At 37.2% G+C, this 24,074-nt stretch overlaps 2 protein-coding genes across 3 annotated transcripts; one reads left to right on the top strand and one right to left on the bottom strand.

The window, feature by feature from the left end:
- The first annotated feature begins 784 nt into the window (after positions 1 to 784).
- Positions 785 to 15,103, top strand: LOC113493509 (protein phosphatase PHLPP-like protein). 2 transcript variants are annotated; one of them, XM_026871515.1, is made up of 7 exons: positions 785 to 1,528; positions 1,608 to 1,801; positions 3,906 to 4,144; positions 10,877 to 10,988; positions 11,369 to 11,491; positions 12,116 to 12,269; positions 12,496 to 15,103. In XM_026871515.1, the coding sequence occupies exons 1-7, from the start codon at positions 1,003 to 1,005 to the stop codon at positions 14,841 to 14,843; spliced, it is 3,696 nt and encodes a 1,231-aa protein (XP_026727316.1). In that variant the 5' UTR covers positions 785 to 1,002; the 3' UTR covers positions 14,844 to 15,103. The 2 variants fall into 2 exon arrangements, with proteins under 2 accessions (XP_026727316.1, XP_026727317.1); XM_026871516.1 differs by lacking the exons at positions 785 to 1,528; positions 1,608 to 1,801 and adding an exon at positions 2,619 to 3,510.
- Positions 15,104 to 16,602: 1,499 nt separating this feature from the next.
- Positions 16,603 to 23,146, bottom strand: LOC113493510 (LIM/homeobox protein Lhx3). The gene is made up of 5 exons (XM_026871517.1): positions 22,920 to 23,146; positions 21,220 to 21,394; positions 20,255 to 20,457; positions 19,850 to 20,036; positions 16,603 to 16,801 (listed from the first exon to the last, which is right to left on the bottom strand). The coding sequence occupies exons 1-5, from the start codon at positions 23,017 to 23,019 to the stop codon at positions 16,615 to 16,617; spliced, it is 852 nt and encodes a 283-aa protein (XP_026727318.1). The 5' UTR covers positions 23,020 to 23,146; the 3' UTR covers positions 16,603 to 16,614.
- Between the last annotated feature and the right edge of the window lie 928 nt (positions 23,147 to 24,074).

Here is a 24,074-nt window from a genome sequence, read left to right as displayed (position 1 = left end):
TGAGCCTGAATTACGATTTGTAGAAGTAGAGTCTATGGATAATTCGTAAACTACACTTCGTCGAAAACTTTAAGAAAACGGAATAGATTTTATTAACTAGCCTGCTCATTCTTTTTGACACTTGGGATTGATTATAATATTTATTCTGAGCATGCGCAATTTTACAACATTTCAGGCACGTAACATACCGCGTAATTCGGAAGCCTGCGAAGCCATGATGAAAATCTTATAGCAATGTGTACTAGAGAGATGTTGCTCTTTCGAACGCCTTTGTATCTTGAATTATATATCGCTGCAGAGTTGCATCGTTTCATATGTAATTCCTCATGCGGATTCCGGCGTTTCTGGATTCAGCACTTCTCTGGACGCTTACTTTATAAGGAAAGCTTTATTTTTGTTTGTCCATTTAGTTGTAATTTTTATATGAATTCAAATTGATTGGTTTTCCGGTATTTTTATTTGTGTGAAGGGTTTTAGCTCGACAGGTGAGTCAACAGGTAGGGTGGTTGCCGGCGCGGAACCAACCGCGTTCCCCTAGCGTGTCTTTCTTTCCAGTACAAAATCTGTTTTGTAGATTGGCAAATAACAAAGAGTAGAACACTCTACATTTTGGCAATATAATTACAGAGTACGAGTTTGATGTGTATTGTGTATTATGTATTATTATTATGCAATTCTTAAACTATTTTGTAATAATTGTGTGGATACACTGAAACTAGTGATTGGTTTAATCTTAAAAATGTTTATGGTAAGGTGTTGATCGTTATGTAAATTTTATGTAAACATAAGACGACATAGAAGAGTATAGCAACTTATCGTGAATTTTATTGGCATCGCTTTGTATTCAGTGATGTTCCCGACTGACCGAGCAACATGTTTCCCACCCCCACCACGTCTCCGACCCAATTGTAATGCAGCGGCGGGCGCGGGTCCGGCGCGCCGCGCGGGCATTGTGAGACGGCCGCCGCACCCGCCGCCACCTGCCGCCATCTGCCGCGCGCTATGGTCTGCGACCAGGCGCTGCACGCCTCATCGCCTCACGCGCCGCGCAAGTCGTTGCGCCGCCTCGCTTCCACTCGAGGATTCAAACCGCGACCGGTCAACGAATATGGCTGGATACGCGTTTTTGAAGGTCTTGAGCCTTTCGCCGTTGATGCTCCCAGCAAACTTATCAAGGTCACCCTAAACACTACCGTCGAAGAAGTTAACAGAAACCTTGGCTTTGTTGATGAGCTATCCCTCTGGATGCAAATTGGTGGCGAGAATGCGCGACGATTGGAACTGGACGAGTTTCCCCTTCGAATTCAGGAGCAATATTTGGCGACTTGTGGATGGAATTCACAGGCCCGCAGGTTGAGGTTGGCTGTGGACCCTGAACTGCGACACTCGTTAAGGTGGTGCGCCGGTCCCGCTCCGCGCTCTGGAGGTGTTCTGAAATCTGGCACGGTGTATGTGCTCAAGGGGCACGTTTTTCCACAATGGAAACCGAGAGCAGCTCACGTGATAGGATCCAGGTTGCATTCTTATGGTAAGTGATGATCTGGTTCATAAGCAATAACATCCGGCCTGCTTGTAATAGATTAACAACGTTATTCCAACTATTTCAGGTTCGAACTGGGAAATGTTAGAACTAAGTGGCGGCAGTATAGAGCTATGCCAACCCAAAGCTCAAAGGCTGGTCCTCTGTGTGAAGCCGCGTTGTCAAGGGAACCCAGTGTCTGGAGACAACAGTATGAATCACCTGTTCCTGGGATTCAGCACGATTTGGGAGAGAAATATGTGGTTCTGCTGGTTGAAAGAGGTATGTAGCGCTGTGATGCGTATAAAATGTTATTGATTAACTTGATGTGGAAGGCGCGTGTAGAAAACTAATCTGTTCTCGTAGAGTTAAACGTGTGTAGGCAAATTGGTTTGTTATGGTTGGCAAGCGGTATTTCAAGCAGTGTAATTGGAGCAAATCTTTTGTGGTTTTATGTTTAGTTCCGTCGCGTGCTCTATGTCGTGCAAGATATGAGCTCTTAGCAGATGATTGGGGATTTGATTCCGGTACACTTCTCAAACTAACGAACCGTCAACTTAACTGCGGCAAATTGTTACAGATTTTCTAAAGCTTACCGAGTTTTTGACGTTTCAATGTACAATGTGACGTTAATTATCGTACGGTTGTGTAGTTACGAGATTAGGTATAATACTCGTACACCAGTATTTGTTACGTGATCGTAATAATAGTTCTTAAGAAAATTATTGTTTAGTTTTATATATAGTCGGACATTTTTTCTAATTCTTAAAGATGTTAAGTAATATTCGTTTCTCACTAAACTTTATGTTAGAAAATAGCAAAATTTTTAATTTCTGTTGATAAATATGTTAAATAAAAAAAATCCTGAAAAATTGAAATAATATTTTTATCGCACAATATTCAAAAGAAACAAGTAGTAGAAAATTTGTTGTTTAAAACATTTTCAGCTTCTAGTCTCGCTGATCATGTTTAGTGTACCCACTGTATTTCAAGGTAATATGGTTCATTTTCCACAACTCCTTGCTCCGCCGTGGTTACGAGGTGGATCAGGCTTTACGGTTCTCGAAAGTTCGCGATCAGTAAAACAATACTCAAAAGTCTTGTTTGTTGTTAATTACTCACTTCTAAAAATAGTTATTTTTACTTTCGTTAAACTAACTCTTACTCGTAGACTTGAAAATAATTTACAACGTGTGAGAGTTGTAAAGCATAATTTATATGCTAACTATCTGATTTGGAAAAAGATAAGGAATGTCTGTACCAGAAGAGGTATTGTTTGTATTATGATGAGTTCTAAGAAAAGTGTGTTAATTGAAAAATTGTGCGCTACTCCCTAAAAGAAATGTCACGGTCGAGATGCGAAGAGTACGGCTGCGCCGGCGCCGGTGATAGTAACCTGCGCGCACGTTGACGCATCACAAGTGAAAAATCACTCGTAGCGATCACACAGACCTTACCTTCAGAGCACAATACGTTATCATCTTAGTAACATATAAAGCTTTAAATAAATAATATTGGTGTTTTAACTCACAAAAAAACATTTTAAAACAAAACATGAACACGAATTCTGGCGAAGTATTCAATGATCATGGTTTCTAGAAATCAGTATTAATCAAGGGCAAAACGCCATTTATGCAAGCAATACCAACGTGAACGGAATAATCAAGTGGACAGGAGTTATTCCGTAGTCTTTGGGAATAACAATGCTCAAAGGAGTTCGTCGGCCCCACCGTGGTTACACACCGAGACAAACGAACAGTGTCTTACTGCAGTCACTTTTAAAATGTCATTTGATGTAACAACAATGGGTGAAACAAAACTCTTTGGTTTTGTGGTTAGTGTTGTGTGTCAGTGATGTGATGGTAGAGAGGAGTAAAATGAAGTGTGAAGGTGATGAAGTGGACAGTCTGGATGTGTTCACACAGAACTCCGAGGACGTCTTCCTGGACAGCTTGGAGCCCAACACCCTGAAGGAAAGATGTGTACTCGCGGTTGGTCAATGTTCATGCCTCATAAACAAACTTTCTCATAATTAGTTACTATGTTATGTAGAAATTCACTCTAGGTATAATTTAATCGTGTCGTGTTAAAATTTTCTTTCTTTTGCTAGCAACAGATTAGATTTTCACTAAACAGAAATTAACTAGATATAAAACACTATTGTGTTGTATCGTACTTATTAAGAAAAATTTAGTAACATCTATGAAAAAAATCAGACTGGAATTTGAAGTGTAAACAGATGAAGGTTTACAGGTATTTTACTCGTAATTACAAACCATAAAAGATTTCAAATAATCTGTGAGCATACCTACATATTTTTAATTACAAACCTCACTATTTCAACAGCACCATCAGTCTAGATTTCAAAACTAATTTATTGTTCTAGGGTACACAAAGCACACAACCTCCCAATGTGTTGGACCTGAGCGGCGGTGGTAGAGCATCCCTTGGAGCGGCGCTCGCGCAGCATGCAGCCGGCGCGTTCACGGTGCGTGTGCTGCGCCTGCGCAGTAACGCCCTCACGGCCCTGCCACCCCAGGCCTGGACGCTACAAGCCCTCACACATTTAGATATCAGTGATAACAGGATCACTGAATTACCCCTGGAAATATGTCAGCTTACACAGTGAGTTTATTTTCATTTCATACTATAATCCTTCCAATTTCCAGTGGCCTCGGTCACCGGTAACCGAAAAACATTAGATTTGTATTTGGTCAGTGTTTTGAGATAAACTACTGAATAGAGTCCATGCATTCAACTGAACAAGCAACAGTAAAACTGAACATCGTTAAACATCTTACTGTTTGGTAATCGATGATACCAGCCTTAAAGATATCGAAAATACTCAGTGCAGACAAGCTTGTAAGGCTTAAAAATAATCAGGCATCGCGCTTAGTCGTCCGTCCCGTCATCTTTATAGTTTCCATAACACGATAGTCGAAATACTTTATACATCATAGATAGAAAATATATTCGCTCTTCCTATCAAGATAAGTTTTACAAGAAATTTTTCAAAGAAATATTTGTGTATGGTTAAAAGCAGACATGATTTAAGAATGTGTCAAAGAAATATGAATTATTTTGCTTAGAATACTTAGTAAGCTTATCAATTCTATCACATGTAAAGGAATCCTTTAGTGGCATTACAAAAACTAGCAATCCAAAGACATTATACACCTAATGTTGTTTATTAGTGCTTTCTACGACATCCTTAAAAGTCCACCCATACATAATGTTTAAGTTTTTTCTAACTATCGCAATGAATAATGTTGTAGCTCGGAGATTCAACTAATTCATCGGACATTTAAAACAAATTGATAATTCAATAAATGTAAATACTTGTATAATGTGTTCCAGTTTTTCTCACTTAGGTAGGTACATTCATAGTATCAGTAACTGTCCAACTCTACTCATAAATTCAAGTTGGTATTTGGCTCTTAAATTCTAAATATTAGTTTCCATATGATCATGAACATATTTACTAGATGTGTTGTTTAATTGAATCTTACTAACAAATGTTATAAACGTGAATGTTTCAATGTATGGATGTTTGTTACTGTTTCACGTAAAAAACACTGAACAGATTAAAACGAAACTTAGTACACAGATAGCTTATCATCTAGATTAGCATATAGGATAGTTTTTATTTCGATTTTATGTTATAAATGACAGTAGTTACGAACTATGACAGAAGGTGTTGTAGAGTGTAAACACTACACGAAAAACTTGAATGGCGTTTCGTTAATAATATGCATCAGAGTAAATGCAATAATTTTGGCTGCCTGACGACTGAAGTGAATAGTGTTCAAGCGTAGTGTGCATACGAATATGTACAGTCAGCAACTCAAGTTATTTAATACAATAATATTATTAAAACAACTATACACTAATTAGTATTTTAGTGTGTTGTTTTTGTGCTTTAAGATAGCAAAATAGGTTTGAAACCTAGTGTAATTAACCGCTGCTACTGAGAAATACTCACATTGTAAATTTGGTTGTGCCCTTCTAGCCTTATAATATAATTAGTAGCGGTATCGGAAACTATTAAGGATGAAGAATTTTTTTTCAATGTCTGTTTTCTCTTTTTAAGCTCTTGTTCTGTTCAGCAAACTTTAATTCTGTTCTATTTACAGTGACGTCATTTCTGTGTATACATTCTTACGTCACAAATCTCTCTCCTTAACTTTAAAGCAGTTTATCTTTGTCAATATATATTGTTAACAACTAAAAGCATAAAGATACGTGTGTATGATTTTATTGACCTGACGGATTAGAAAGAATTTACTTTTCACAACCAGTCTCTGTTAGTCGCTTGACTTGTACCTGTTATTTCACACAGCGTTTTCTGTATATGCTAACGATTGTCCAAGTAGGTAGTGGTAATTCTTAGGGCTGTTTCTGACCATACCTATAGAGTATACGATCATTACTAGACTCATTCAGTAACGCTCGGCTGCCGGAGCGTGGCATCCGCGGCACCTCTCGCATGAATCTTAGCCTTCGCCCCATTGTTCCGATATGCATGTACTTCTAATATTTACATGTGATATCGAGAGATATTCCTTGCATGTAAATATAGTGTAGTCTACACGATGTATGGATTAAATGATAACGCGATTACGAGAGGGGAAGATTGTTCGGCACAAAATTAATAAATATACTCTGAATTCTAAAAAAGAATCAATTGTAATTTAACTGGCATTTTTCAAAAACAAAAACATAATTTTGACAAAATAATATATTTGCAAAAACATATTTTGCATACAAACCAACAGCAAGCAAATCTTTGATATTTTGTAATGTTAAACTGTTGTCATTACATATAGACGTGATTGTTGATATTATCATCGGAAACCATTATCATGGTTCTCGTGTACTTGTCTAAGTTAGTAGTCATCATATGTTAGTGTAAGACGCTGAGTTTCCGTTGTGTGCTAATTTTTTTAAGTGAGTGCTTGCGTACGCGCCGCGGGGCGGGGCTATCTACATCTGCTCGCCGGACCGTGCGCGTTACGTTCACTTTGCTTCGCCGTACGCGCAATCCCTGTTAGCTAATCTATATAGAACGTATGTTTGAAGTACTTATTGATAAATTTTCATGGTGTGTTGCGAAAAACTGCACTTTCCATTGCGATTTTCTCAATTAAATTACCCCATTTTCATTTTGCCTTTTTTTTAGAGCAATTTATGAATGATTTCATAAAAGTTAACGATGCATTTTTACGCATTTCCTTGGATAGATTAAGAAATCAGACATTGAAAACAAGTAGAATATAAACAGTTTCTCGGACATCGCTTGACCGGCATGGCGTTTAAAGGTTAAAATAAGTCTAAAGTCTCTCTAAGAAAAATACAAGTAAGTAAGTAAAGTACTCTACTAAAATTACTATGAAGCACGCAATTTCAAAGCCAAATAAATACAGGTGCTTAATAACAATCATTTGATCGTATCAAACGAAGTTTGCGAGTCATTCGAAGCATTTATTCGTCCTTAACCATTTCCGTACATTCTACTGTAATGAAGATTCCATTATTTATGTTTGTTTTAATGCAATTATACGTCTGAGGAACGACAATAGTCATTAATAGGCAGTTGGAGTGGTTATAGATTATGGACGAGCAAATGTATGTATTAATTATTTACTGTGTTTTCGCTTTTTATAGAAATTTTACCGATTTTCTTTGAATAAACTTTTCGGTATGAATTTATTGAAATTACGTATTAAATATATTTTTTGCAGACAAGATTTTTTGGTTCAAATTAAAAAAATAAATTATTGTTGACCGACAGTTAAGCTACTTTGTTTTCGAAAGTAGGAAAGAGATGAAGAAAAATTAAATTTATAAAAAGTGTTTTTTTCTTGTGATCGGTAACAAATTCAGTTTTTCTTAATTCCAACTATTTAAGATTAGAGAGAGTTAAATTTAAACAGTATTCAAAAGTTCAAAGGTTTAATAGATTTCAATTGTACTGTAAACGGCTTTGAAGTGGGTCAATTTAAAAATTATGTTTAACGACAGGAAATAAACACGTAAAATGTTTACAAATCTTTTTTTATATCTACCATCAGAGCACTTACTGTGATAATACTACAGCAAACGAGATTATACTTAACCATCTTCAACATAGTTCTCAACTCTATACTTAAGAGATCCAAATCAAGCCAACATTAAACGAAAATAGCTCGAACTATCTAGAAGAAAACGAATTTCCTAACCGAGACATAATTATAATCTAAACTTGAAAGAAAATTGTGTAGTAACATGATGAATGTGTTAAAGCAAGATGCATTGATAGATAGGGCAACAACAATGCTTGTTTGTAACATCGATGCTAGAACTCTATGGTAGGAACCTCGTTGCTTAAGCCGCCCGTGGCCAGTGGGCCGGCGCCTGCGCCTGCGCACTCTCCGCGGTCAGTTTGCGCACACACTTACTTTACACCAGCAGTTCTATTTGTTTTTATTATTGTATTTTTGTTGCAACATATTTTTTTTGAGGTTTTATTATGTGTCGGTATAGTGAATGTGTTTTCCTGTGGTTGTCTGTTTTGTTGTATTAAGAGAAGGCTTTTTAATTTAGTTGGTTTACCGGTGAGTTACTTTCATTTTTGTTCTTGATATCTTTTATCCCATTAGAATAAAGAAAAGGTAAACTTATTTTGTGACAAAAATGACTCTACTGTACAAATTCTGTGCTTTAACTCTCGCTCTCACATCTTACAACTCAGGAATCGAATCCGTTAATAATATCAAACTCATATTCTCCGAAATTAATTGAACCATCGAAGTCTAAAATACTACCATATCGATGCGATCATATATCTGTACAGCCGCAATGACGACTGTAATCCAACACCTTATTCAAACATAACCAAAAAATATAGTTTTTCACAATTTTCTTCTGAAACAGTTAACAAGACTTACCGTAAATTCCCTTATACATATGTCGGCCAACAGTTATGAACTTGTACGTAATAATTGTTTACCCAGTCATTATCACTGTGTCGCTCTCGTTGCTCCATATGTCTTCAAGATAACAATCTCAGCGCGTTAATTATTTAATAAGAAATGCTTTTAAGTTAAAAGGCATGTAAGTTAGGTGCCTTGAAATATTGCCTTTTGATTTGCGCATGTTTTACATATTTTAAAAAATGACGACCCCTGGCTTAGGAATTTAATCCTGGTGTCGCAAGGGGTTTCACAAATATTCAAGTTAAATGTACAAACACACCCAAAACAGGCATTCATGAATCACAAAAATGCTTGTCCTACGTGGGGATCGAACCCGCGACGCGTAGCGCACCGTGGGCTTACATTGATGTTCTATACGGCAGTGTAGACGAACAGGAGATAGAATAATTAAAATGGGTAATAAAAGCCTTTTCTCCTAAAGAAACGGAAAGGAAGGATTAATCAGGAAAATATTGATCACGACGCCTACTTGCTGAAACTTGAATTTTGAGAATTCCAGATTTGATTTTTTTGACCACTGGTTTTCGCCCCCACCTATCTCTATTTATCGTAGAATATTAAACAACAGTTAAAATGCATGTTGTTACCTACCTGGATTTGAACCTGCAACTTATGTCCAAACAATGGTCTTTATTAAACACCTGAGCCATAAAGATCATAAAGTTTGTGTATACCTAAAGATCGAAGGGGGGGTTAATCACAATGTTGTCCATGATATTATTTTCAGTGTTATGTTCAGAACTCTGTTGTCAGAAAATTGCCTCTTTTAACTTTAATAATTTCAGGAAAATTCATGTAACGAATTACTCTATTTCCTAACTTTCATTCTACCTACATATAAATACATAATTAGATTGGATACAGAACACACTCGTTTAACGATATACATCTCTATCATTATTGTAAGTAAGGCATTGTTTCCAGCTGTTAATAGCGCCATAAACACAACGTTCGAGAGTTTTCTTGATTAGAATCTATTGACTACAATTGTCTATCAACAGAACAATCATCTCTAGGTAATCTCGTATTTGTTATTTAGTTTACATAAAAGCCAAAGTATCTATCCGTAAGTGCTTATTAAGAGTATATTTTCAATAAATTTCTAGTTGGTTTTAAATAAACCATCCCCGTTCCAAGGAGTTTAATCCTTGCGAGGTGGGGGCTAGATTTATCGGTTAAAGGAATTCGCTCTACCTTTCGGAAAATGCCAAAGAAATTCTCGAAACATAACTTTCCAAGCATAGTGCTACTTATTTCTTATTTCAAAAATATTTATAAGAATTACTTGTAAAAGCTTTTAATTACATTGGTCACGGTTTTTGAACTACTGGGGCACATTAACATGCGCGGTCTGTGCCACACAGCTGCGAAATAGTGAAAATCTATTGTTGGATGTAAATGATGCAACGATATCATTATTATAAGGTTTCCAAGACATTCGGGCAATAAACTATATTTGTTTGTGTCCTTCACAGATTAATTTTTGTTTATTTTAGGGTGTCATATTAATGAATATATCATGATTCGTGTGCCTACTTGTCTTGTAATTATCCAATCTCTTCGTTGCGACTTACTTTACGATGGATTATGTCAATGAAACTGGCAACCACACATATGAAGGCGGATTAGACTTAGTGCTATCTCTTTCAAAATCCACTTTTTTCAAATAAGTATTCTTTTTGTCTACCAATAAATGAATATGTATATAGTATCTAACCAAAAAACTGTGTGATAAAACAATTGAAGTAAGACAGGCTAAAAAAAAATATGTCTTCCAATTTCATGATTGCTATATAACATACCTATCTACAAGTGTATAGTAGATGCAGACAAGTTGAGATTAGATCTTTGTTATGCCGTAAATTGTCTTGCAGCGCAGGTATTTCAGGTAACTTGCATTTACAAATTTTAATTGGCCATTCTTCAGTGCATTCAACTCAATAACAAACTATTTATTTGCCGAAGTAGTTATACTAAATTTCAAAATACGGCATTGCTTAATGTAATTAGAACAGAGCTATATTTCAATTATATTTGACATTTATAGCTTTAGGCAGTGTGAATCTTCATTTTATTGTACTAAACTACGTGTTTCTATCTTGAAACCAATCATAGACGGAAATAGTATAAATTAATAGCTCCCTATTTCCTCTTTAAATATATTTTCAGTTCAAATTTAAAACATATTTTTCTACATGACCATTTTTGGTAAGAATAACCAATTTATTTCGCGTTGTCAAGTCGCGATTTCTATATTTATATTTTTTTACTAGACTTTATGAGTTCCCGCGATTGAGCGAAAATCACTTTCTTCTTTCGATATTTGACGGCCTTAAATCTGTTTTTTTTATTTAATTGATGTTGTATTGTTTTTGATCTTCAGGTTGGAAGAGATTCAGTTGAGTGACAACGAGTTGCGGTCGGTCGACTGTGTTCTCCGACTGCCGAGATTAAGGACTCTGGTGGCTTCCAACAACGTTATCAATAGTTTTGGGGTAAGTTATTGCTTTGAAATATGAACAGTATCATTACTTTCATTTGTTTTAATCGTTTTTTTTTAGAATTTTATGTTTATCGAACGAACACTAACTAACTAAAAACTAACCAATAAAACTATCTCTATCTCGTAAACAAATCTCTTGCTTTATTTTTATAGATCGAATGGAATTTCGAAAAATTACAGGCGTATTTTTCATTTCACCTAAGTACTAACAAATAAATATTATAAATAAAAAATAAACTATTATCCAACAGAAAAAAATGAAAAATTAAATTGAATTGAAGTGTACTTATCATTAAATCACGCAACAACTCGACTAATTAGTAAACTTTTTCATAATTTCCACATACCAAATACCTTATACTTATATTCCAGGGTAGCAACAGAGTTCAAATGGGGCCGGACGACGAAAATAAAACGGAATACCGCGCCCCCCTCACCACCGTCGACCTGCGCCATAACAAACTCAAAGGAAGCATCATACTCGGTAATTATGAGGTTTGTATTAATCAGCAGTATTTACGCAATATTTTTTAAACATGAACTAATTTTATTCGGAAGCGCGTCCGCTGTTAAGGCCAATGTCAGATTATGGTAGTAGATTTTATCATCGAACTTGCTTCTACATATTTAGCCTATTTGCCTGTTTTAGACGAACTTTATTGAATAATATTGTAGAGACTACGTTTTGTGTTTTGTTTTTCAAAGATATCGAAACTCATATTAAATTACCATTCTTTATCGAGAAGATTTTTCGTGCTGAGATATACCAAAAACATATCGCACTTGGTGGTTCCTTTCTTCAGCACCTTTGTAGAACAACTATGTGATCACAGTTTAACGCGTCTGTATCTAACGCAAGTGAACATACACTTCCCCTATTAATTTAATTACATAAAGAAGCTAATTTTGTCACTTCACGTCCTCATTTCCAACAGGCAAGCACCATACCCTTGCCATTAACAGCCGTATTCATATAAGACACTTTACTTTGTGACATCCTTAAATGTTCATGATGTCTTAACAGTCCAATGTCCTATAGAAAATTATAGTAAATATCTTAATTTCAGTAAATTACTCTTTGAATCGCTTATTTATTCACCATTTAACTCTCTGTTTCAGCACCTTGTATCCCTGGATGTGTCATATAATAGCGTGGAAGTGTTAGTTGTGTCGGCACTGCGTGGACTACGGGAGCTGTACGTGGCACACAATACACTGCAGCACCTGGCCTTGCATGGTGCTATGCTGAGGACACTGCGGGCGCCATACAACCGTAAGCCATCTGTTTTTATTTTGGAACGATATATTTTGTGGATATAGTTGAATGCTTAAGGTTAGATTTACATGTAAAAAAATAAATCGAAAGGAATCGAGAGAGAGAGAAACTGTTATAGGTTAAGCCATATTTGTTTTATCTACCATGTTCATTTGTTATGGTGAACTTAAGTAGGAATATTGTTTTTTACGTATTAGTTAAAATCATTTCTTTCCCCTTTCAGATTTAGAAACCCTAACGACAACCGTACCACCGATAAACCTGGTTGAAATAGACGTTTCACACAATAAGTTGACATCCTTACCGCAATGGCTCAGCGGCTGCTCGGATCTCACGACGCTCCATGCCAGCAACAACCAGCTGACGTCACTTCCCGAACATCTGTTCTGCAGTGAACTGTCCAGCCTCAGCAGCCTACACTTAGCCCACAACAAGATCTCCAGTATTCCTTCAATGCCAAGACTTAGGTCTCCTTTACGGGAGTTACTTCTACATGATAACTGTATACAGTCCTTACCAGAAAATTTCTTCTCAGCTTGTGACAGACTGTGCGTTTTGAACCTAACAAACAATCGGCTAAGTAGGTTGCCACACGCAAGAGGCCCCTCATCACATTGCTTGGAACGCCTCTATTTAACAGCAAATTGTCTTACGGATGAAGTCGCAGATGTGATAATAGCGTTTCGAGGACTAAAGATACTCCATATTGCGTACAACTGTTTAACTAATATTCCCGAAGCATGCATTAACTTTTGGCCAGATATTGAAGAACTAGTCTTATCTGGTAACTGTTTGTCAAAATTACCTGAAAACTTGCCACAACTTAATAATATTCGAGTCGTCAGAGCTCATTCAAACAGGTTACGTTCAGTTCCAATGTTTGCATGTAGTGCTTCTGTCAAAATTCTTGATTTCGCACACAACGAACTAGACAGTATTGATTTACGACTACTTGCTCCAAAACAATTGAAGTTTTTAGACATATCGTGTAACAAGAAATTACAAGTAGATCCTTCACAATTTAGTGCTTACCGATGTCAGCGTCCACTAAGTTTGGTCGATGTCTCCGGAAAGCATTCTTTGCCATGGACACAAAAAAGTGGGTACCATGAAGAATTAAATGGCTCGACGCCTTGGACAACAGGGTTCTCTGAATGCCCTAACAAATCATTGCAGTTATGTTGTTCTCAAATCCGTCTTCCCTCCTTTTGCAATCGGGAAGGTTTATTCGCTATCATCGACGGTGAAACCGATATTGAAGTGCCAAAGATCTTACAAACGTGTATTCCCGGTCTCGTTCTAGAAGAGAAGTCAATTAAGGAGACAGTAAACGAGTACATGAAGTATGTAGTGTTATCTGCACATAGAGAGCTCAAAGAAAAAGGACAGAAGAAAGGGGCGTGTTTGATTTTGTGCCACTTATCACCTATGACTCCTCAAGAAAACGGATTTGGTCATACTTCTCGGAAATATACCTTAAGACTTGCGAATGTTGGAGATACTAAAGCAGTTCTCAGCAGAAGAAATGGACCGTTAAGTTTAGGAATCGAAAACAATAAACGATTAGGATATTCAACTCGGTATCCTAACACTGTGCCGGACCCTGATGTTATTCAAACTGTCATAAAGGAGGATGACGAGTTTCTGATATTAGGTAATGGTAAATTTTGGAACGCTGTTAGTATGGAAACTGCTGTTTCTGAAGTACGGGCTGAGCGAAATCCCGTCCTTGCAGCTAAAAGATTACAAGATCTAGCTCAGAGTTATGGTGTAGAGGACTGCATTTCCGTTATAATAGTCCGCTTTGACGCTGCTCGCTCCGACGTAGATTTATTAATGAGAGAATTACGGCAAACTATAAATAGCAATAAGTCTGTGTGTCGGTCGGATTGCTGTTGCTCTCGTTTGGAACCTTGTTGTCATTCAGTGTCGCCACCAAAACCAAGTAGTGAGAGGTCGTCACCGAGTGGCCAGAGTGATCGACCTCCAAGCGAAGCTGTGAGCCACCAACACTATGCTAGCGTACGGTCACCGCATAGGCCATCAGAGCGAAGGAGCTGTAGGGGAGGCGTCGCTCGTGCCATCCGCGTTCGTGTCGAAGAAGACAAAGAGGAAAATAAAGTTGAAGACTTACCCAACCCAGAAGAACAATTTAAATGCTGGGAATACATGCTTGAGCAAAACACGCAGATGCTATTTGACAAAGAACTAGACAACTTATCAAAAGGAATTAAATCGAATGTCAGTAGTCTAAGGAACTTGAAAGGTTTATCAGGCAGCAGTCCGCAATTGCATTTAACCGGTAAGCAATCAAAAGGCGTACCGTTTTTGTCCAAACATTTCGGTAGCGCAAGATCTTTTGGCAATACACTGAAACCTGATTTCCGTTTTGGTTCTGGAAGATTGCCAAACGGAGGTCCGAACGCTGCATATTTCGGTTCACTGCAGCGGCTGATGCCTTACCACTTGGAATACGACTTTGCGGTTATACAGGAAAAGTCAACACAAGACTCTTTGGACCTTGAAGGTCGTATGCAGCAGTACTGGGGCGTGGCCACAACGGAACTTTAATACATTGTTAGCTCTATGTTAGGTTATGTAAGGTTTTAGAACTAAGTTGTAAATAAAACTTTATTGTAATTACATGTACAATTATTTATATAGATACCATTCATCTGTCGACTAGATTTTTTGCACAAAGTATTATAATCACTATGGACTTGCCTATATCAGCTATTAATTACTTATCTTACTTTAATTCTATGTACAATATTGTGATAATTTCTGTCGAATGTTAAATAGTAAATAAATATTGCGTTATGCTACATAAATTATATTTTCTTTCATAATATTGTAGTAATAATGTACATATAATATTGGTACTCTTACATCTTAACATCTATTAATGACTCTATAAAGTAATTATTTACAGTTATTTACCTTGCTAGTTTAAGGCGTTTAAATTAACTTGTGCACAAACTTTATATACAAATATTTTAGATACAAAACAATGTAATAACGGAACGAACAGAATGGTTTAATGTATAATAACAAAAAATCTAAGAAAATTAATTGGATCATATAAAGGGGACACTGTGATAGGGGTGGTGCACAAACATCTTGGGTTGTATACTTATGTCTTAAAATCTTCAAGCGGCAACAACATCGGCAATTCAAACTTCACAAATGCCTTGGAATATCTATAATAAAAACTTAATGCAATCAACACCTGTGCTGTCTCCACGCTTAAACGTGTGCACGTAATACAGTGCTTAGTGTTTCAAATGTTCACAACATCTGTGCTTATTTGCGGCACATTAAACTTACACTTGGTTCACAGTTGTGTAGTCACAGCTCACGTTTTACGACTAGTTCAAGCGGTTGCTGTGCAAGCGCGTGGGGGTAAGGCGCGAGTGTCGGGGGCGCCGGCGGCGTGGGCCGCGCATGCGCCGGCGGTGGCCGCCGCTAGGGAAAGGCGCGCGGCGAGTAGTGGTGCGCCTCGCCCAGCCACGAGTCGGGCGACGGAGGGAAGTCGGGGTACCCACCCGCCGCGGGGGACGACGAACTACTCAGGTCTGATGCGCCACCCGCACCGCCAGCGCCACCGATGCCCGCACCACTCATTGCTTGACCTATGACAGAAGATTTTGCGATTGTATTTGAGTCTTCATAAGTAAGAATGATACCCGATCTTTTCATAGCTCTGGCGTACAACCAGCTTCTTAATTCTTCTCTTTCGTTAAATGGCTTCCTCAATAAGGAATTCAATTCTTGTTACGGAGGCTTCATAAACATTTCATTTCAATTCAAAGGCGCAAAGGCAACAAGTGTCATACATCACATAACTGCTTGTTCTCTATGCGATAATCGAACCGAGGATCTAACATACCTGCACGGGCATTTAGCTATACCTACGAAAGTCCTTCCAACTTACCTATATTGGTATATACAAGATGATCAGGAGGGTAGTGGTAGTGTGGGTGCGGAGGCGAGTGCGCGCGCAGGTACGGCGGGGTGGCCGCGTAGCGCGCGCCGCCGGCCGCAGCGCCGCCGCCCGCAGGGGAACCTTCCTCGCCTCCCAGAGCCACAGTGCTGTAGCTGTCGTTGCTTAACTCTGCAATTTGTATGAAAAAAAATACAGTTTCAAATGAAAATACCCTGTAGGTTCTCAAATGATAGGGCAGTATTGGAATAAAATATTATAAAAACTTTGGTGATTAGTGTCTATCTGTTAAAAATATTCAGAAGGTTAAGATATGGACTGGTACCAAACGTAAATGAATACCCTTCAGTTTAAGAGATTACCTAAGGCTATAAGTATTATTACTTTGTGGATATTATTCTAGGGGTATAGATGAAGCAAATATTTACCATGATGGCTGAACGAATCCAAGTCTATCTTGAGTTCGTCTTTATCGAGCAACCTGTCATGGGACCGTGGCGACCCGCTCCCACTCTTCATAGATCTGAAGTACTGCGACCAGCGCGTGCGGCCCGCATCCTTTTTCAGTCGCTTCTCTTTTGCTCTCCTATGGAATAAATAAAAGGTTTAAAATATTGTCACATAATCTATAGTTAAAAATGTCCAAAGTAATGTTGCCTTAATTTCATCGCGAACGATCACTAAGGATTTCCACAATTTTTATTAGGTACCTATAGGCAGGTATAAATATAAACTACTAGTCGTAAAACTGTCTATTTGTATACAACAATAAGCGGAGAAAAGTTATACCGACATGTATTTAAACCGAAAAAACTAGCAGTAGTTTACTACCCCAAACTAGCAAATTAGCAATATTCAATGTTTATTTAACAACTATTTAGTAATAACGACTGAACTTTGATTTAATAATGCAACTCGTTATAACGCTTCGATTACTTTCGATTTAAACAAATAATACAGTATAGTATAAACAAGACACCCTCGCATGTTTTGCGTGTGTTATTAGTGAGGCGGCGGGGCGCCGGCGCGGGCTTTCAACAAAGAGCTTGATTAATTAAAGTGCCTCCGCCCAGTCCGCTGGGAGCAAAGCGCGTGCCGCGATATACCTTGTGCGGATTATTGATGCATTGTCCCGGATATTTTCTAGGACTAGTCCCAGCTGAATACCCCTACCTAAGTACTAAGCTATAGAATTTATTACTGAAAAAAAATCTGTGGTCAAAGAGGTTCTTAGATTTCTAGTAAGGGATGAAAGAATAATCGACTAGCAGAAACAAAATAAGAATAATGAGGATGGGCGATTCCAAATACTAATCCAATATAAGCAATTATACTTCAGCAATTCATCGCCGTTTTCGGAAGTCATTCACGTTTTCTACAATTGAGAAAGTCTTGAATTTACTGAAGTACTTATGTACCTACATGTATGAACATAATTAATAACTGAAGTGAATTGAACTTGAACCATTAGGTAGCAAAAAGCACCCCAATTAACAGGCCCTTAGCGACCACTAATAAACAAGGCTAGCAGCTAGTAAATACCACAGCTCGGGTTAACAACGCTAAAGCAGACTTGTAAAACCGCCATATAAATGGCTGCCAATATAATGCAAACTACCTCATGTTCAACACGAGCATGTATTGTGTATATCGATCACATAAAGTAAAGAAGTCGAGCATTGTGATATCGCGTTCAGTTTTACGAGGCGAGGCCGATGTGCAGGGCGTGACCGTTGCCGTGACTGTGTCCACTCGCGCGCGACACAACATAGCTCCGCGGCTGCGCTCCCAACACACCAATAACCACATTAACAGTTGAACCACAATACGCGAATATCGAAGGCCGATCTATTGTTAAATATAGCATTATGACAGTCTGCCCACAAATGATGTTCGCGTAAAAAGAAAATGCATATTTAAATGTCGAAGCAAGAACTTTGTAGAGCTCTTTGGTTGATCGTCGTCTATAAAAATAGCATATTCGCTCAGCACAGTGTCCGTAAAATAAACTTCATTCGTTCGATCTTTGAAAGAGAATTAACCTACGGAAACTAAAATGCAGTATTTAATCATTAATAACCTAAAGAAAAAGTTTTAAGTAGGTCAAACAAGAGTAGGTACACGACCAAGTTCGATAGCTAGTCACGCCTCAGGATTTCTCTTAAATACCAAATCGACTGTACGAGTGTAACCTGCTAAACAACCTTTAAAGGAATTCAGATCACAAAATGCAAATATCAAAATTGGTACTTAATCAATCGAGATCTTGGCTCTAAAGCGATTACTTAAAAACAATTTATCATTTATGAGGTTTGAATATTGCCTAATGAAGATTAATGATTATATTCCTGGAAAATCGTACAGTTAAATGTGATATGACACAAAATTAATAAAAGTTATGTTCACTTGTTACGCAGTGTTGCCATAAGAAAACGTGATTTCCATTATTTATTGGTGCTTCAACAATTTATCTACAAGGAGACTACAACCTCCTTGGAGTATTTTATTTCTACAGTAATCGCAGTTGCACGTTACATTAATTTTACTGAACATTTTAATGTTTACCTCCGTTAGGCTATAAAGCTCTAATCTCTCTTTACGTCTTGTTAAGTCACTTGAGCATTTCAAAATCATTTCGTTAAGAAGTACTAGAGCAAGTGTGCTCCTGAGTAGATTGATTACAGGTAGCGATTGCTGCGGTTGTTCGGCACGCTTAAAGAGGCGTTACTTTGGTGCCATGTCCAATTCTTACAACGTCATAAAGGAATAAATGTCACACATGCAGTTTTAATATTGTTATATTCAATACTTGTAATAGTACGTATAGCTATTACCTATAGTACTAAATTAAGTTTTTTTATGTTTTTTTCTGAAAATGGCGAATAAATGCGATTGAAATCATTGATCTTTTTATATTACAATTCTTAGATTATTACGATATTTATAAAAAATTTTCATTGTAAATGAGGCTTTATTCAGCACGAAAGTAAGTGAAAATCAACAGTGAATGTAAAATAAAAACAGACAAAAACATAAGGTTTGCCTATAAATCGTATTTGTTAATGGTATCCCTCTTTTTACTCATTGGCATTACTATGACGGTACTCGCGGATATATACGAAATAAAACGTTATTTACGCAAACCAAAATAAGCCTTTATTGATTTTCACATTTTCGCATTTGCTTAAAGCGTGTATTTTGCTTCGAAGACTTGTCGACATCTTCGCAGCGACATCGAAACCTTTTTTGGTAACAACAAAATACCTGAACAGTGTTCACTAACTATCTCATAAACTGTTCATATTCATTACGGAGGGGATGGGATGTACATTAAAAGTATATCAGTAAAAAAATATACTACTAAACAATGCCGACGGACGACAAAAGAAAAAAATACAAATAGAGATTTTTAGAGTAGAGTAGTTCATTGTAAAGCTAAAATTTTAAGTGACAGAAATGAAGAAATAAGTTTAGTTCTTATCACCAGAAACTAAAAGAACAACTCTAAAAACAATTGAAAGATTTCTAATTTAATACAAAAGAATATTTGAATATTTCTAGGGCATGTTAACGAGACGTTTTCTATCGATTGAACTTTATCTATCGAAGAAGGAAAGAATAAAATAGAACCAACCTGTTTTGGAACCAGACTTGCACCACTCGCATGTCAAGTCCCGTGTCGTGCGCCAGCTGTTCTCTCACGTGCCGCGCTGGCTTCGGACTACTGCTGTACGCATTCTTCAACGTCTCCAGTTGCTTCGCCGTGATCGTCGTACGAGGCCTCTTGCTTGCAGCATCCCCGTCTAAGGAACCCTCGCCGCCTGGACATTGCATATTAGAACTGATTTTGATGTAGATTTTGCCATTTTCTTTGCCTAGGAGTGGATAATTTGTATAGCGTTAAGGTAGATTTATTTTATCAAGTGTTTCCCATGCTAATGTGATTTTTTTATTCTACTCTACATCACCCTAATGGCTGTCATGTAATACTCTAGAAATTTTGACGATCGTCCCATTAAAACTAAACAATTATGCGTACCTTTTGCTCTGGCTGCTTCGTAATCAGGTTTACAGACGAGTTTTCCATCTTCCATGAGGTAGAACTCGTCCCCGGTGTTCAGGGTTCGTGCGCAGGCAGCGCATGCGAAGCACCGCAAGTGGTAGACGTGAGACTGTGCTCGCCGCACCACCTGCGTCGGCGGGATGCCCTGCCCGCAGCCCGCGCACTTTGTACCAAACCGCCTAGGACAACAGCCGCAATCACAACAACATTATCAACGTGACAAACGCCGTTACATACATGTTACTGATGAACTATAGATGTTCAAAGGTTACTTTATTTGGGACTACATAAAAAATGCCTGCTAATGGAAGTCTACTATGATGATTACATACATGGTGAACAAGATAAGTATAAACCAATGGAGACGTACATCTTATGGTAATGTAAATTTTAATTCCAATAAACTATCACTTAGATGGACTCTTCTATTTTATAACCTGTGCTTTAACACCTCGTTATTTTCAAATAACCAATAACTCAGGAATATATCCAACGGAAACGTTACCAGTCAAATAGTCAACCTTATTTTACTAACTGTAAATAATCAGTAGAAAGAAATAAAGGTGATCATGTTATTTTCGGGAGGCGATTAATAGTGTGGAAATAAAGAAATCTTTTGTTCGGAGGGTTGGTCTTACACTGTTAAACTAAAGGATCTTTCTGATTATTAAATAAGAATTTACCAATAGGTATCTATTGTTTTTGGTTCCCTAAAAACCAAACCTTTTTTTCTCTTCAATTTACCCCAAAAGTTACCAAGAAAAATGTTGACCAATTAATCTGACATAACATAATCAGATCAACAATCTACATCGACCCCTAAGTTTGTTAAGACATTTCTTCTCTGGGTAGTCAGTAGTAAAAGTGATGATATTTCCTACTTGCAGAATAAATGATTTCATTACAAACCGACAGTTTTAACTTGGCTAAAAGAGGCTTACTTGAAGAAGTCATCGGTGCAATAAAGCTGGTTGTTTCTGGCGAAGCACTTGCCGGAGAGCATGGCGCGGCACTCGACGCAGCGCAGGCAGCCGGCGTGCCAGGTGCGGTCTGACACCTTCAGCACGTACCGGTCCACGATCATCTCGTGACAGCCACCGCATTTTGGGATACTGGCTGCAAAATACGATGCTGTTAAACACTGGTTGTCTTAACGAAGTAGGTTTTTTATGAAATTGCCTTAAGTGGATATCGAGCTCATGATCGTTTGAACCTTCCCCATGGTATCTTAAGCATATGAAAAATGAAGATAGCTTTTTGGATATGTCTATCTGTTCGTGATTCCATTTACCATGATTGTTACTGGCTGATGTATTAAAGAGATAAATGAGAATAATCATGGTATTTTCAAGACTGTAGGATATATACTTACGTACATAAAAAAAAATACATAAAAAATACGATTAGATTTTCTTAAATTTTTAATATTTTTAATTTTCAAATATAAGGTCATACTAACATTGCAGTACAAAGATAAAGAAGATCTTGCAATAGAAAATGTATGTACATTTCATCAATTTAAATATATCATAAGCAGGATGCTGGGATCTTACTCACACTGAAGTCGGATCCTCTATTTCAAAAACTTTTACATTTGTCCTTTTGCTTTTTTCCTGGTACTAGGAAAGAACCATTGATACCTCTTTTCCGGTATTGGAAGTAACGCTGCTAAGAATCTATATTTGCCTTCATTGAAATTATTCTTAATAAATAGCAAAGATAAAAATGTAATTATTATTTTAATATACAAAAAAACCTTTTTTTCGGATGTAATGAATACAAATCCAAGTCGTTTGGGATCCGTAGAGTGGTAGGATATAAAAAAATAATTGACTTAAAACGATTTGAAACAGAAGGAGGTTCTCAATTCGGCAGGTATGATTATTTAATAAATGTTTTAATTTTATTTTTCTCAAGATTACGCCTAGAAGACAGGTCCAATTTGAGTGATTCTTTTTGTTCAATACAGTATAGTTGCTATTTAGTCCCATGAAGAATTAATTTATCTTAAGGTCAAATTAATATTACCTAAAGTTTATACTTACACGGGTTTTACTTACAATGGTTATTATTCTGGTATATAAGCTACGCTTGTTCGAAATGCATTAATGTTTCAAATAATTCGTTACAGATTCGTGGCCGCCCGATAAAATTATATTAACCGAAACTATCTAATGTGTAAGTAGGTACCTACAATAACCAGTAGGTAGTACCTACCTATTTAAAAATCCTTCAATATTTCACGTATGATTCAAGCAAATTTGTTGTTTTATGTTATGTATTCCTTACGTGAAAAGTAAAATAATTACAGATTAGGTTCGAAAGTTTACTCTATTTTGTTTTGTCATTGCACTACCAATGTCCATTTAAATTATAATTTATTTACTGTTTTGTGTAAGCGCTCAAACTATCACAAAATACAAAATACGTAACACAACCAATAACTGGTCTAAACCGTTTGTTTGTTTACAATTATTTACGTAATTTTGAATAAATCTACATAATATTACTGCTGGAAATACCACATTTATCAAGTAAACATTGATCACATTCCATACTAAAACCGTACACACGTCAGAAACGCACAAATAGCACAGCACGCAGGTAAACACTGTCACGCATATAACACAACGTTACGTACAGAGGAATACTTCGGGCAAGTGCTCGAGTTGGATCGGCGGCACTCGCATGTCCTCGAGGTCGGCATCCTCTGCGCCAGGATACATCATGGCCCCCAGCATGGTCACGCGGCCGCCCCGGGCTGCTCCGTCCGGCGCACTGCCGCTACCCCACCGCGCAACCCCAACCCTCTTATCACCGACCTCCTCCCATTGGTCGCCGATAACAACCACCACGCCCACCGACCAATCCACACACACAAAGCACACACCCACCGATCGATTGTAAAAAGAATTTTCGCAGCATTTCCCACCGATATTGAACACTTTACATTGCTCAAGTGTTTACAGATGAGCGCCGCTACACCGCTTTACTTTTTATGCACCATTCTTTTACTTCGATAAAGGATTAAAGGTAAATCTGAATATCGCTACAAATGTTCGTAAAATGTAGCTTTATTTGACTTTTATTCCCTTTCTGTGTAGCTATGTGAAAGTTGTGGTGAAAAGCTGATGGAGAATTTGACTATCGTGTAGCTACGTGCTACGATGTAGATGACAGTTCGAGAGATCTCATTGCTTACATTATGCGGCACGTCGCGTAGCATCTTCGTAGCTTCTTACTATAAACATTGAAAAGTTGGTCTATTTCGTGATATTTTATATAGTTTTTATTGTACTTATTATATTTAAAAATGAGAAATTTAATGTGAAGTGACTTTAACTTATGATATCTATTTCATGTTATTTTCTTGATCAGAGAATGGAAACGCACATGTGCAAAGTTGACATTTACTTTCGTACCTTACCTACTTCATACAGGACATCTAAAACTATTTGTCTGTATATTTTCAAATGCATATAACAGTTTTCAATATTGAGAAATGAAGCACAACGAAAAGTTCGTAACGTAGTTATGACATAGTTCAGACAAGAGAAATTTGATAGTATGTTAAATACTATCAAATTTGTCATGGCTTGTATCTAACACAAATCATTAACAGTCATTGTCTCAGTAAATATTTCAGTAAAATCATTTGCTACTTAGTTAAGTCTATAAACATCAAGGAAATGTTGTAGTGGTCTCGGAACTTTAATTGGGTTTTCTAATCATCTAAATTCGTTATATTATTATTAAAAGTAAAAAATGTTTTTAAAAACTTGATATGACTCTTAAA

Source organism: Trichoplusia ni, chromosome 4, assembly GCF_003590095.1.
Source record: "Trichoplusia ni isolate ovarian cell line Hi5 chromosome 4, tn1, whole genome shotgun sequence".
NCBI lineage: Eukaryota > Metazoa > Arthropoda > Insecta > Lepidoptera > Noctuidae > Trichoplusia > Trichoplusia ni.
The sequence above is the reverse complement of the archived record's forward strand: the minus strand, read 5'-3'. Positions and strand labels throughout refer to the sequence as shown.